At 43.4% G+C, this 11,552-nt stretch overlaps 1 protein-coding gene and 1 pseudogene across 1 annotated transcript; one reads left to right on the top strand and one right to left on the bottom strand.

Moving 5' to 3' along the window:
* Window positions 2,383-5,907, top strand: LOC8055452 (cell division protein FtsZ homolog 2-1, chloroplastic). Its single transcript, XM_002447316.2, has 8 exons — window positions 2,383-2,631; window positions 2,893-3,581; window positions 3,668-3,967; window positions 4,093-4,183; window positions 4,729-4,853; window positions 5,107-5,199; window positions 5,303-5,368; window positions 5,446-5,907. Exons 2-8 carry the CDS (start codon window positions 2,982-2,984, stop codon window positions 5,554-5,556), a joined length of 1,386 nt encoding a protein of 461 aa, XP_002447361.1. The 5' UTR covers window positions 2,383-2,631; window positions 2,893-2,981; the 3' UTR covers window positions 5,557-5,907.
* On the bottom strand, window positions 6,977-11,283 carry LOC8076502 (annotated as a pseudogene).

The raw sequence follows: 11,552 nt of genomic DNA on the forward strand, positions 1-11,552 counted from the left end.
CAATGAGGGTGGTGAAGTGAAAGGATGGGCTGACAGAGCGATGGCGTGAAAGAAGAGATACATGTGTCGTGTGTGGCAGCTGTTGTTACTCGCCCCACACGCCATTGAGGCCCACATCGGTCAAGGCAGACACCTCCAATGCTGCCCACCTCCATAAGCCCGAGCTTCTCTCATTGTCGCCGCTGCAGGAGCCCAATTGCCCTCGCTGCGCAGGCCGCCGGAGCAGCAACCGCCCCATTGGTGGAGCCGTCCGCGGCGCGGCTGTTATGGCATAGGCGGACCATGAGGAAGGTATTATTTTTAATGATGTGATGCTATCCCAAACCAAAGCTCCAAACAAAGGTATGGATGAGATTACGAATCTCATAACCCAAACTCTTAACCAGTACTGAATTACCCTATCCCTTTTCCCAGGCCATACCCCAAACGACACCTGTCACTGCCAGGTTGGACTGTGTTTAGCGAGAAGCCGACGCCCCACCACCAACACCAAATCACACTCACCAACAGAAAAGTGCCACCAGATTCGGAGGTTGTTGTTCCATTCTCACTCCACCGCCTCAACAAGAGCAGAGCAAACCCCAAAATCATTCTCCCCTCTCTCTCCCTTGCTTCTCCTGTGCCCCTCTCTCATTGTTTAGTGATCGTCATCGTCGTCGCCCACTAGGGCCATTCGTGCCCCATGTCTCCACCTTCGAGCACTTCGCCCACTAGGTACGTCTGTCCTCTCCTGTCTCTTCTGTTCATGCTGTGTGAAACCGAACACTCAACAAACCCTAGCTCAATCTTTCCGAATTCGAATATGATCTGATCCGACTGCACTACAGGCTAGAGACCTGGATTTTTTTCGCGCACACATGGCATGGTGCTTTTTTATATACAAGGACCGCCCCTCCTCCTATATCATGTACTATGTAAATTCATTCGCTTTCCAATGTGCTATAATTTTAATTCGACACAATTGTTTAGCTTATGTTATCTTGCCCTTTGGTTCTGGACATGATCCATTTTGTACTAATTGTTTGGTCCTATGATACATTTTGTTATTTATATTTTGGGGGAAATTTATACATATATTTATAGTGTCGGAGCCAAAAGTTTTATGAAGCCTGAGCATAATGTCATATTAATACTAACAAGATAAACATAACACAAGATTATAAGAAGGATTAAGTGCTTAACAAGATAAACATAACGAAAGATTATAAGAAGGATTAAGTGCTAAGCGAGCAGTGACTCGCTGACTAAATTTAAGCATGCTTAAGCGTTCCTAATCCTTTAAGAGTTTTGCGATGTAGTAGACATTACAATTTTGATCTTAAATCGAATAAATAGAGAAGAGAGTGGAGAGCAATTGAGAAAGAGCAAATGAATACATAAGCACGCTTAAGCGTTCCTAATTCCTTAAGAGTTCTGCGATGTAGTAGACATTACAATTTTGATCTTAAACCGAATAAATAGAGAAAAAAGTGGAGAGCAATTGAGAAATAGCAAATGAATACATAAATCCTTTATCTCCCCCATCTTTCCTTTTTAGGCCTTGTTTACTTCCAAAAATTTTTGCAAAATATGAATAGTAGCACTTTCGTTTGTATTTGACAAATATTGTTCAATTATAGACTAACTAGGCTCAAAAGATTCGTCTCGTCAATTCCGACCAAACTGTGCAATTAGTTTTTATTTTTATCTACATTTAATACTCCATGCATACGTTTAAAGATTCGATGTGACGGAGAATCTGAAAAATTTTACAAAATTTTTAGGGAACTAAACAAGGCCTTATAGGCAAGGTGTGAGGGAAAATTTTTATAATTTTCTTTAATAGGGTTTGTATTTTAAAAAATATTTTTAGAGGAAATCATTATGTTAATGTTATGTGATTGGACCCTGGAGACACTAGTACGATCCCTAACATATATTATTCTAAATATATAGATATTAATTATAAAGGTGCTAATTTCTCAAAAGATGTTAGAAAGAAAAAAAAGAAATGAAAAAGAAAAGAGAAAAAATTGGTGGGCTTTTATTTAGGCCCTGTTTAGTTCCTACCTAAAAATTTTTCATCCATCCCATCAAATCTTTAGACACATGCATGGAACATTAAATGTAGATAAAAAATGAACTAATTACACAGTTTAGTTGAGAATCGCGAGATAAATCTTTTAAGCCTAGTTACTCCATGATTAGCCTTAAGTGCTACAGTAATCCACATATGCTAATGACAGATTAATTATGCTTAATAAATTTGTTTCGTGACGAGCTATGTAATTTGTTTTTTTATTAGTTTCTAAAAACCTCTTACGATATCCTTCCGACACTTTCGATGTGACATAAAAAAATTTTCATCCCCAATAAACAGGCCCTTAGTGCACCGCCGGCTCCTTGCAGACGCTCCTCGCAGCGCCGCTGGCTCGGTCCTCAGCGCAGATCTTCTGCTCCTCCCCCCACTCGCGCTCAGGCTCGATCCCAGGGATCGGATCTTCCGCGCGTCGGCGGCTCCCCCTCGGCGGCGTCCAGCGACGGAGGGGCAGTCCCAGGCTCGGCGGCGGCGTCGGCGGCTCCACCTCCAGCCTCTCGCCAGTCGCCTCGCGCCCTCGCCTCCGTCCTCCGCGCACCGGCCGGCGACCCTGCGTACGCACCTGCCTCTCCCCTCCCGCATCTGCTGTACCGTGGGAGCCCGGCCAGTTGCCCAGGGTGGCCGGGCCTTGGCTCCGCCGGTGTTTGTATATACTTATCATCGGTGTATCACCTATATGTGAAACATAGATGGTCGCTGTTGCGTAAATCAGCTTGCTTTTCTTTGGCATTGTCTTGCATTTCATTGTTTTTGGTTGCCATTTTCTGTCTTTTGTATAATTGCCTAATTCTTTTGGCCCCAATTTTTTACTGTAGATATGAGCGTCTGACAAGTCGATTTTGAGGCCATTATTTGATACCCCAGGAGAAGTGCACCGATTGCATGCCCATTTTAGCCTGTTGAGATGGCTACACAATTGCCGTGCTTCACACAGCTCAGCCCACCGTCTTCTAGTTGGGTAAAAGATGTCGGGAACTGCAAGGCAGCTACGCCTGGTAGGGTAGTCAGAAGTGCTCGAGCTTTGGGCCACTCTCACTTCCGGTGCTGTGCAAGCCCCCGCAGTGCCAACTCTTTCAAGAAGAAAGACTCTTTCCTCGAACTTCATCCTGAGGTATCTCTGCTCCGTGGCGAGAAGACTGTTGACGTTGTGCCAATGAAAGGTTCCACTGATGGGAGTCTGTTAGAGGGTCCGGGGGTGCCGCCGGACCGGAATGATTATAACGAGGCTAAGATCAAGGTAGTTGGAGTAGGAGGTGGGGGTTCGAATGCAGTCAATCGGATGATTGAGAGCTCCATGAATGGTGTTGAGTTTTGGATCGTGAACACTGATGTGCAGGCTATAAGAATGTCACCTGTGCTCCCCCACAATAGACTGCAGATTGGACAGGAGTTGACTCGAGGCCTGGGCGCTGGGGGAAACCCTGATATTGGGATGAATGCAGCAAAGGAGAGCAGCGAGTCCATTCAGGAAGCTCTTTTTGGTGCTGACATGGTTTTTGTGACGGTAAAATTCTAACTGATAGTTGGCTTAACATGTGAAAAATCATTAGGCACCGAGTTTTGACAATGTTGTTTTGGTCCATATTGCAGGCTGGAATGGGTGGAGGAACTGGAACTGGAGGTGCTCCTGTAATTGCTGGAATCGCCAAATCCATGGGTATACTTACCGTTGGCATTGTCACAACGCCTTTCTCATTTGAGGGGAGGAGACGGGCAGTCCAAGCTCAGGAAGGCATAGCAGCATTGAGAAATAGTGTGGACACCCTAATTGTCATCCCAAATGATAAGCTGCTGTCTGCTGTTTCTCCAAATACACCTGTAACCGAAGCATTTAATTTGGCTGATGATATTCTTCGACAAGGCATTCGTGGTATATCTGATATAATTACGGTAAATATGGTGATGATATTCAGTTTCAAATCACCAAGTTACACAAGTGAATTCAAGATATTATGTTTGAGCATTTAAGAGATATTTAATTTACAAAAGGTTAACTAGCTCTTCTCCTTTTTCAGGTTCCGGGGTTGGTTAATGTTGATTTTGCTGATGTGCGTGCTATCATGCAAAATGCAGGGTCATCTTTGATGGGTATAGGGACTGCTACAGGTATTACATTAGGAATAAACTTTTATTTTATTAGTACTGTATGATCTAACGCCATTCATTCTGCAAGCCAGAATTCTGTTTTATTTACCCTGCTTGTTGGCAAAATTTCTGATACAATAAGGTAGAAGCATTGCTAGAGAAAGAAGCTGGTTGGTATAGTTTGGTGTTAAACAGAGTATGTAAGACTTGTGTAAGAGCACTTCATATCCTATCATAACTTGAATCTTTTAGTTTTGCCAAATTTTATTTTCCCTTTGGCATCAACTAAACAGCATTGAATGTTTCCTCCCACTTGCAGTTACTGTCAGCTAATATGCAAAGTTAATTGCCTGGATATTGCTACTGAAAAATTTCGTGAGAACCACTTTGATATTTGTACAAAAATATGTCTATTGATGATAATTGTCATGTTGAGAGCAATGATTTAAGTTTAGGTTGTTTGGCGCTGCACTGCACTTTTTGTACTTACATACATGCAGAGGTCATTTATGTCGGTTGAATTATACCTGTAAGCTCATGTTTCATGTCACTCATTTTTTTTTCAGGAAAGTCAAGAGCAAGGGATGCTGCTCTTAATGCCATCCAGTCGCCACTGCTTGATATTGGAATTGAAAGAGCTACTGGCATTGTGTGGAATATCACTGGGGGAACTGACCTGACTTTGTTTGAGGTCTGGTCCAGCCCTTTTCTAGTCTTTTCCTCCAGTGTAGATTGTTTTCTGACTTTTTTTGTTAATCTGTGTAGTTCCCATACGTCTAGCTAACATGACAAAATTGAGCATGCTTTGCATTTGACTTTGCTTGCCCTTTCATGTTTCAAAAGACTGGAAAAAATTCATGATGAACTCCTATGGTCATGGTCTCTATTATGTTTTATATGCACAGGTTAAGAAATCACAGCTACTTGCATTTTTGTTGTTTCAGGTAAATGCTGCGGCAGAAATTATCTACGACCTTGTTGATCCAAATGCTAATCTGATATTTGGCGCTGTCATAGACCCGTCACTGAGTGGACAGGTAAGTCTTCAGTTTGTTATGCTTTCAGTTCTGGGAAATAAAATTTACTTTGTCATTTGGGATTTGTCGGAAAATTCTTATTCACATGGTTTTTTCCATGCAGGTGAGCATAACCTTGATAGCTACTGGCTTCAAACGGCAGGATGAACCAGAAGGTCGCGCTTCTAAGGTAACTCTTGTCAAATAATAACTAGGGCCCCTAATTTGGATGTTATGACCTATTCTCACATTTGCTTGCAACCAAAGGGTGGCCAACAAGGTGAGAATGGCCGACGCCCATCCTCTGCAGAAGGCAGCATGGTGGAGATCCCAGAGTTCCTTCGAAGAAGAGGACCTTCTCGCTTCCCTCGAGTTTGACTGTCCAGTCATGCTCCCTGCTCCTGCCCAGCACCTGTATAATATGCCCCACTCTTAGATCAGAATTAGTGTTCTTGTATGGCACCAAGCCTTCTGTAGGCATCCTCTCTAGCAGTTCTCTCTGGTTTTGTTTTGCGATATTTTCCCCCCCCCCCCCCGCTGATTCTTACGGTCAATAATATGTAGCTGCTGTGAGCTCTCTAGTGCTATATATATAGTTCATAGAGAATGTGTTTTTCCCTTCCATTGCCTGTTATACTTGGATCTGAATGGATGATACAGTGCGGCTAGTCCTGTGACATGGTAGCTGAAGAAGTGAAGATTGCCTGCTTGGCTGTGTTTTCTTGGCTCTGTGACTTGTTTACTTCCAAAAAATTTTGCAAAATATGAATAGTAGCATTTTCGTTTGTATTTGACAAATATTGTCTAATTATGGACTAACTAGGCTCAAAAGATTCGTCTCGTCAATTCCGACCAAATTATGTAATTAGTTTTTATTTTTATTTATATTTAATACTCTATGCATATGTCTAAAGATTCGATGCGACGGGGAATCTGAAAAATTTTGCAAAATTTTTAGGGAAGTAATTAGACAATGTGGGCATTCGGTGCCACACGACACTGCAAATTTGTAATGTGACATGTCAGGCCTTAACTGTCGCAGTCCAATCAAACGGTTCAAATTATCAATTGCACCCTGTATCCCAATCTTAAGAATAAATGTTATTCTAGCTATGAATCATCCACCTCTACTTCGTCAGCGGTCATGTTTGACCAAGTCAAGAGAGATTCACAAGGGAGGGGAACATCAGAACATCACATCTGAATCAGTACAGTACTCTGACGCTAGAGGCAAGTCAGTTTATTCAGTACTCTGACGCTAGAGGCAAGTCAGTTTAGGCCCTGTTTAGTTCCCTATCTAAAATTTTTTCGTCCATCCCATCGAATCTTTGGACACATGCATAGAACATTAAATGTACATAAAAAATAAACTAATTACACAGTTTGATTGAAAAACGTGAGACGAATCTTTTAAGCCTAGTTACTCCATGATTAGCCTTAAGTGCTACAGCACATGTGCTAATGATAGATTAATTATGCTTAATAGATTTGTCTTGTAGTTTTCTGATGAGCTATGTAATTTGTTTTTTATTAGTTTCTAAAAACCCCTCCCGACATCCTTCCGACACATCCGATGTGACAGCCAAAAAATTTTCATCTTCAATCTAAACAGGGCCATATTTCAATCACGTTGTGCTTGTGAGATCCGGTCTTAGTAGTTGCATAAATCGCCTGATTGGCAAGTAATCCCTCCATTCCTAATCCTACCTCTTCTTCCAATCCCGACGTTTACCAAGGTCCGATCTTATTAGCAAAGAATTTGGAATGGAATTTAGGGAGCAAAGAATTTGGAATGGAATTTAGGGAGCAACATTTATCTAACGTTCACGACGAAATAAGTAAAGTTTAAACAGGACTATTGTAAAAATGTATTTATTTGAATAGCAGACATTCCTAATCCTACCTCTTCTTCCGATCCCGACCAGGAAGTCAGGCAAACGTAAAGCAGACTTGTGTCATTAGCAGAGTACACGGCGTGTTAATCTCGTTTGCTTAGGTGCTTTCAGAGCTCATCAAATTAATCATAGGTCTGCACTGCATGTTTCCTGTGCATGATGTGCTTCATGACTTCATAGGAGGAGACGACGATGCCCACCGACGGGCCTGCGCGCGCCATTCGAGGGCCTGCACCTCTGAACAGACCTTCCAGACCTTCCTTCCTGCAGCGCACACAGTCGGTCAATTCGAATTTGTTTGTGCAGTAATTCTGCAAGAACTGAAGCTGAAGATCTACAGAGTTGTCATACAGCGATAAGAACGCCTAGCAAGATACTTATGTTCATAGCTGGCATGGTATGATTCAGCTTTGCACCATCCAGGGATACCATGACAACGATGGCACTGACTAGCAACCAAACTAGGACTTCAGAATTTGCAACAAAGGATCTTAGCCAAACTTCTAGTATGAACAGATCACCTATCAATCTTCTACAGGGGGCAATTGAATTGGCTAACACGGAAAAAAGGTTAGGTAGATACCTCCAAACCTCAAGCAATATGCGCCTTGTGTTCATGCTTAATACCCTTTCAGGATCCCTCTGTCAGCAGAATGCAGGATTCATGGAGTCAGTAAGTTGTTGTCACTAGCTGACTCCAAGTTACTCAGAATGCAAAGACAAAACAAACAAGTAGTAGAAAAAAGTAAACTGAACTTGGAATAGAGAGTACTAGCCCAAAATCATGCACTTGCCTCTATTTGTCTGCGTGTCTTGGCAACATCAAGAGGGCAGGTAGCACCAGCAGAGATAACCCCAGCAATGAAGCCCGCAGAAAAGTTTGCCCCCAATATAACTGCTGCATTGCTTTGATCACCGAATAGTTGTATCACATGTCTTCTAATCTGTACAAGTAGCATTTGGAAGATGAAAATTAAGGTTGTCTCAATAAGCCATATTTTTTTTTCTCTCAACAGTTCCAACAGGGTCTTGCTAAATCTGAAACTTTCTTAAGCCAAGGTACAACATAGAAAACATAAGTAGAGTAGTAGCTCACTGGTTCAAGAACTGTCCAACATATAGCTGAGTAGGGGGCATCGCGTGCTAGTTGTGCTCCCAGACCAGTCCATAGGAGGTGGTATCCTCGAACTATATTCAATTTCCAAAGAACATAGCTCAATATTCACGATAAATGAAAACAAATGCTGCAATTCATTCAAAGTTTCATATGTATGCATTTGTGCAGACAATTGCGGTCCATGTCGGTGAATCGTGTTTGCATCTTTTAAATATCAGGACAATAACTGTATGCTTTGTCAATTGCAACTAAAAAACAGTGGAGTAGCATGGTACATACCGTTTTCAGGGCTCCTGATGTTTTGTCTCGATGAAAGCACACCTATCAAGGTCGTCCACATTCCAGGGGGCTTCCCTCCAACATTTGATGCTTTGAAGGCCTAAATTAAAAAAAAAGCAAACATTCCTATACAGAATGTAAGGCAGCAATATGTTCTACCCAGATAAGTACAGAAACTAAGTTCTACATTATTAACTGAAGTATATTGTTAACTTAGGGTTTGAGTTCTTGGCTATTAAGAACAGAAGTGAGGTGTTATTTAATTTGAATGCTAATACACAACCATGCAAGAAAGTCCAAGATGCTGACCAGCATACGTGTTCTTGCTAACTCAATAGGGGAACAAGCTATGCATGCCAATGATCGTGCAATAGAGCCAGAAATAAGAGGAGCATATGGTCTAAGCTTGGGACAATTGCGGTCCGAGTATTCTTCAATCCGATTGCGCAATAAATCGTAACAAGGCATATATATTCCAACCTGAAGGAGCAAACACAAAATAAAATAAAATATTATGGCATGCCTACTAAAAACACATATGGATACTCCAAAATATGAAAACAAGTCTGTGATGTTTACTTTACTAGAGTAAAAGTCAAATAGGACATGGAGAGAGACAAAATATTCATGAATCATGATCGCTGGAAGTGTGGTTAAGTATAGAGAAATTTTACAGTGCTTGAAAACAATGTGAGTCTTTCATTCGTTTAGATCTAATGGTTAAAATTATAGAGGAACCTAACGAGAGGAACTTAAGTCGTGGACCAGAACTTAAATTTGGTGGGCCAGGAACTGATCTGCACTTTTATTAAAAGGGTATAATAGTATTTTCATTTGGTAGAACTCGTCACATGGATAACAGGCCCGAGCCGCGATGACCAGATGACCGGTGCTGTGATGTCGGATCCCGTCCCATCCCAACCGGCGACCATCGATCTCCAATGACACCGAGGACGATTGCTAGCCTAGTCAATTGCTTCTCTGAAGGCCTCTGACTTGTGCATGCATGGGCAATGCCCAGGATTGTGGAACTGCTACCGAGGTCGGGTGTGTGAAGAGCCATGGAGGGTTGCTGCTGGACTACAGGGAACTCCTCGTTTCACTTTGCTTGAAGGGGAGGGACGAAGGGCCGCACTGCCTACCGCTGCCATGGTCGCACCATCATGGGACATGAACTTCCATTGGCACGTCGACACACATGCAGCCATGGCTGCTGGGTGCACCACATAGATGTGTTCTTGGGCGGGATCTACGCGCTCGGCGCTGCTGTGGGCGGGTGCGGTCAGGCACGCGCTCGAGGAACGGGGACAGGAACGGAGCAGAAACGTTTGGAAGAGACCGTAAGGAGGAAAAAACAATTGGTAAATAACTATAATAACCCTACGTCAAAAATAGAAATGGACGGGTGGAACTGCTGGTTCCTCCAAGCACCGTAAAAAAGCTCCTTAAATGAAGTTCCAGATGCAATACATGTGCTGATACAATATGCATCACTGCCTGGTATGTTGTAATATATTACATTGATATTACAGGGTAAAAACATGATCAGCTGAAAGAATTTACCATTGGTACAGCTAATGCCAGGTTTGCACCTGTACCTCTCCATAGTCTAAAAATTCCTTCCTGCAGATATACTAATTTAATAGGTGATAGATAGAAAAGAGAAGAGCACAATGAAGAGATAAGCTCAATAAGAACTTGCCTGTCTAGTGACTTTAGAAAACACGTCCATAGTTCCTCTGTACTGAAAGCATTCAGGACTGGACGGGCCTAACCATTGATTCCACCAGTGCTGCATGATGGGTTGCACCTAAAATCTGACCATATCTGATCAATTTATTTTAGAGAAAATAAATATTTGCACGTGCACACTTCATCTGACAGATGATTTTCTGGAACACACTCTTGACAGAATTATTTGAACTACAAGAATCGATAGGAAAGTGATTTCTCTGTAACTGTTCAAAACCTGCAATATTGTTGAATGAATCCAAAGAGATTCTCTATATGATTTCAGCATACTACTACGTAGTATAGTTTCACCCTATTAATTTTTATGAAGAGAAGGCACTAGAAATTTTCGCATTGGAAGCACTAGTATTGAATTGTGAGACAGGCTTACCGGGTTGTAAATCACTCCAGCAGCTTGTGCTTGCAACCTCGTCTGCAAGAGGAAACGAGGACCGAACGAACATCAGTATCCGTACACATTCCAAGCCCATAAGCAAAACAGCAGAAGCAGCCTGAAGATCTCTCCGCGAGAGGCAGTAGGTTCCAATCCACTCAATCCAGTGACGAATTACGTGGGCAAAGATGAATAATTTGGCACTCAACCGACAAGATTCTCTTCTCTAGAAGCGATAGAAGCAACGAAGGGATCACCGGCGTACCTTGGCGACGTCGAGGGGGTTAACGAGGACGGCGGATATGACGGCGGCGCCGGCCGCCGCCACGGCCCGCTCGGCGAAGCCGATGTCGCGTTCCGTCGCAGGCGGAGTCCCTTGGCCTTGCTCCATGGCTGGCCGGCCGCGGTGAGAGCGGAGGCCGGGGCCGGAGGGAGGAACTAACGGAGAAATTCGAGAGGGCGGGGCACAAGGAAACCGAAGAAGAAGCTGGTGGACCGGCGGACCGCTCCACTCGACACGGCGCCTCCGGAGAGAAAGCGACGCGTGCGCGTGCCTGGGCGTGACACGTGGCAAGCTCGCGACGGCGTGCTGCTTCTCTGCGTCGGCCCGGCCGGCGTGTACTGCTGTGCTGTGACTAGTAGGAGAGATGATGACGTGGCTTTGCTTGGAACCCGGACCAGGAATATATACTTGCCATTGCCAGAGAGGGAGGGAGCTGAGCCGAGGTAGCAAAAGCGAGCAGAACACACTGCACACACAGCTCCAGATCAGAGCTTCTAAAATAAAAGAAAAGAAAACATCTCTGCCCCCTTCTCTGAACGCGAGAGCAGACCAAAAACATGTTCTTGCTATCAGGGGACAATGGCGATGGATTCATGCAAGCCGTACGCATTGGGCCACCATAACATTCATCAGTCAAGCAACAGCACAGCAAAATGTTCGAAAACCTTGGATGCA

The sequence above is a fragment of the Sorghum bicolor genome, chromosome 6 (genome assembly GCF_000003195.3).
Source record: "Sorghum bicolor cultivar BTx623 chromosome 6, Sorghum_bicolor_NCBIv3, whole genome shotgun sequence".
Taxonomy (NCBI): domain Eukaryota; kingdom Viridiplantae; phylum Streptophyta; class Magnoliopsida; order Poales; family Poaceae; genus Sorghum; species Sorghum bicolor.